Source organism: Protobothrops mucrosquamatus, unplaced genomic scaffold, assembly GCF_001527695.2.
Source record: "Protobothrops mucrosquamatus isolate PMUCROS unplaced genomic scaffold, P.Mucros_1.0 scaffold1931, whole genome shotgun sequence".
Classification (NCBI taxonomy): domain Eukaryota; kingdom Metazoa; phylum Chordata; class Lepidosauria; order Squamata; family Viperidae; genus Protobothrops; species Protobothrops mucrosquamatus.
In genome coordinates this window covers 76,698-80,577 of record NW_015388052.1, presented here as the reverse complement: position 1 = coordinate 80,577, position 3,880 = coordinate 76,698, and the positions used below count along the sequence as shown (strand labels likewise).

At 40.4% G+C, this 3,880-nt stretch overlaps 1 protein-coding gene across 1 annotated transcript in view; it reads left to right on the top strand.

Moving 5' to 3' along the window:
• The window catches only part of LOC107294389 (cytochrome P450 2J2-like), a 28,024-nt gene that overhangs the window by 5,690 nt on the left and 18,454 nt on the right, over positions 1–3,880 (top strand). The window contains exons 2-3 of the mRNA XM_029285607.1: positions 2,375–2,524; positions 2,695–2,855. Of these exons, the coding sequence (XP_029141440.1) occupies positions 2,375–2,524; positions 2,695–2,855 (311 nt within the window). The remainder of the gene's footprint in view (positions 1–2,374; positions 2,525–2,694; positions 2,856–3,880) is intronic.

The window sequence follows — 3,880 nt, the reverse complement described above, 5'->3', positions numbered from 1 at the left end:
TCTTCAGCACCTTCCATCTTAGTATTGCTTTCTTTAGTTTCTGTTGCTGTTTGAATTGCAGATTTTTTAGTTAAGATCAAGGTTTGGTTATCAGGTTCTCAGTAGGTTGTAGCTGGTATTCTTTAAAGTCCACTTTGATGTTAATTTCTTCCTCTTCTGTTGCATTTTGGATTGTAAGTTCATCAGTTGAAATCTGGGCTGCATTTTGTAGCTTTAAGATGGTGCCTTTATCTTTCAGTCTGGTATTCATTAGCTCAGTGGCCTCAAGGATTTTTTCAAGTATAAGTTTGTAGCTATGTTGTGGGTAGTATTCCTCCATTTCTATGGTGTTTAGAGATAGTCCTTTAGTGGAGGCTATTTTTGATAAAAGTCAGTAAACGTCCACCTCCACTATAAAGAATTGTTTTCACCACCCAGCTGTTTCAAATTCTTATCTTTTTTGATAGTGCCAAGGACAAATCTTAGTCTCACAGGTCTCCCAGTCAAAAGGAAATTTACTTGCTGTACCAAATTTCACCACAAGATATCCCCAGTAGCATGTAAAGTCTTTTTCCAAACTCAAGTTAGGCTTTTATCCAGTTTAAGAAAAAATATTCTTTTTTTTCAACTTAGCAGATAGGTAAGGTAATAGATCTCCATAGAAGTAGGAACCTTTTGGGACCCCAAATATCCAAAAAGTGCAAGTCCAATTATTTAGTTGTTTAGTTTAGTTGTTCTTTCCCCCCAAAAAAGCTTTGTATTCCCAGGGTAGGCAGAAGCCACCAAGTTAAGAGGGAGGAAGAAATTTCCAAAGGCTTTTACAGGAAGATAGTTGGGATGCAAGAAAGGTAAGGTAAGGTCTCACCCAATTCCTCTGCGGTGCTTTCGTTGTGCTTGGTAGTGCTTTTGGCTTTTGGGTGGTATGACTTAGTGATCGGCCATGTTAATGGCTGATCTTTTCTTCGTCAGTCCAAAGGAGCTGTCTTGGATCAAACAGAAGGGCTGCCGCCCTTCCACGATCTGACGGGGGTCCTCCTCATGGTGGTCGCCCCTCCAGGGTGACTTTTGACCCTTTTCAGGGTCTTCCGACAAAGGAAAACCAAATGGAGGAGAGAGCGCTCTCCCGTGCATCCGCCGGGGCTGCGATCGCAAACCGGAAGTCACTTGCTAGAATTTTTATTCCGCTATCCTTTGATCTTATTAAAGAGAATGGAAGTATGTATTTTAAACTCTATTTATTTTGCCCCATTTTACAGCCTTTCTTGCCACAGTTGTTAAGGGAATCATAGCAGTTGTCAAATTAGTAACACGTTTGTTAAGTGAAACTGGCTTCCCCATTGACTTTGCTTGTCAGAAAGTCTCAAAAGGGGATCACATGATCTCACAACACTGCAACTGACATAAATATGAACCAGTTGCAAAGCATCACATGAGCATGGGATTGCTGCATGGTTGTAAGTGTGAAAGTGGCCATAAATCCCTTTTTTTTAGTGCCATTGTAACTTCAAACTGTCACTAAATAAACTGGTGTTATTCAAGGACTACCTGTAATGGATGGAAACTTGTCAAAGAGAGAACTGATGATGTTACCTAGTTTGTGGAATGAAATATCTGCAAATGTCTATGGAGATTCTCGGTAATTCAGTGATTTGATTTGAGATGCAGACAACACAGGCTCATCCCCAACAGCCCGCACCTGTCTTCAACAGTGAAGGGACACAGGGCAGAAAACATCCTGCAGCCAAGAAGGCTCCACACACATTTGCACTACTCAGGTGACCCTGAGGACACAGGTAAACCTCCAAATGGCCTCAATGACTCTCTACAAGAATGCAAATGACTAGAAGTTTGCAAGGAGTATAAATCCTTCCATTCCCCACCACCCAGTCAGAGCTGAAGGAGCTTCTAGGATGAGATGAAACGTCTTCAAAAGAAAAACAAGGAAGTCCAGTTGCCTCCTGAAAAAGGACCTTTGGGACAACCATGACCTGGATGACTGAGAATCTCCATATATCTTGTAGGAGGAAGTTACAAATGGATTCTATTAGCACTGAGAAGTTCCTGTCGCTTGTGCCTATAACATGTTCTCGTACGTGAACCTTTACATCATGTTAGAAGCTTTTGATGTGCATCATATAAGATAGAGGCTGGCAAGCACTGCAACTGTGGTCACCATACCACATGTGTCTCTCAGTGTCTATGTGACTCCCAACATGAATAAATATTATAATAATAAAAATTAACATAGCCAGAATCTTACAAAATGGCAACATTGCACAAAGGCTTGGTATTCCCACCTGACATTCATAGAGATGTTTGCAAGAACTAGACCTGTTTTATTTTTTAACATGAATGTCCTCAGGAATCACTTATCATTCTCTGCTGATGTCCTCAGGTATTATTTTCTCTAATGGCCACGTCTGGAAACAGCAGCGACACATCGGCATCACTACTCTGAGGAAGCTGGGCCTGGGGAAGAAGAGCATTGAGCATCAAATAGAAGACGCAGCTCAGACGTTGGTGGAAACATTTAAAAAAACAAAAGGTATGCAATTTGGGCAGAATTTTTTTCCTTTCTCTGTATTTCTAACAAGAACAGACGTATTTGATAAGATTTTTTAAATTTTTTGAAACAATTGCAGTTCCCAATTATGTTGTTCATTGCATAGATGTCCTGTTCTTTAATAATTGATTATGAAATATCTTCATTTGCAGGACAGCCATTTGACCCTTCAATGCCAGTAATAAATACAGCTACTAATTTCATATGTACTTTGAGTTTTGGACATCAGTTTGCTCCTGAAGATGAAAACTTCCAGAAACTAATTCAAGCATTAGAAATTATTGTAAAATTCGGTGGTAGCTTTTTTTATGTGGTGAGTCATGTTTTCTGTTAAAGAGACAAAACTGTTTCCATTAATATTTTCATGTAATCATGAATGGAATCCATGGAGGAAGCCTTGGAAAATGTCTATTGTACTATTATCCCCCGTAGCCAAGACAAGTCTTTGCAGTTTCCTTGTCAAGATTTCGGAAGTTGTTTGCCATTGCCTACTTTCTAGGGCTGAGAGAGAGGGACTGGTCAGTGTCACCCAATCAACCAGAGGCTGCCCCAAAGAAGAGGGATTCAAGCTATTCTCCAAAGTGCCTGAAGGCAGGACAAGAAGCAACAGATGGAAACTAATCAACAAAAGAAGCAAACTAGAACTAAGGAGAAACTTCCTGACAATTAGAACAATTAACCAGTGGAACAACCTGCCTCCAGAAGCGGTGAATGCTCCAACCCTGAACGTTTTTTAAGAAGAGACTGGACAGCCATTTGTCTGAAATGGTATAGGACTAGATGACCTCCAAGGTCCCTTCCAACATTATTATTGTTGTTGTTGTTGTTGTTGTTTTTATTTTTATTATTATTATTATTATTATTATTATTATTATTATTATTACTATTATTATTACTATTATTATTATCTTTGTGCTTGAGTTGGGACTAATACTCAGAATATCTGAGTTTCTAGGCTGATGGATTAACAACTACACCAAAGTGTTTCTGCCCAGGAAGGAATCCATTATTTCAGTATCACTAGGAGATGGCTGTCCATTCTGTGTTTAAACGCTTCTAGAAAAGATGATCCAGCACTTCCTGGGTCAGTCTGTCATTGAACACGTCTTTCAAATTTTTCTTAATAGCAAACCAATGTCGGACTTCCGGTGGCAGGCGCCTTCGCTGGACGCAGCTGTTTGCTGCTCCCGCCTGTTTCTGCGTAAAAGCCGTTTTGACAGCCTGCATCAGCTGTCAAACGGCTTGATACCTTTCCCCTGGGCATAGGGGGAAAGGTGAGCTGCCCGAGGTAGGAGTTGAGTTCCCGAGTCGTCCCTTGTGGATGATGTAGGTGAGAAC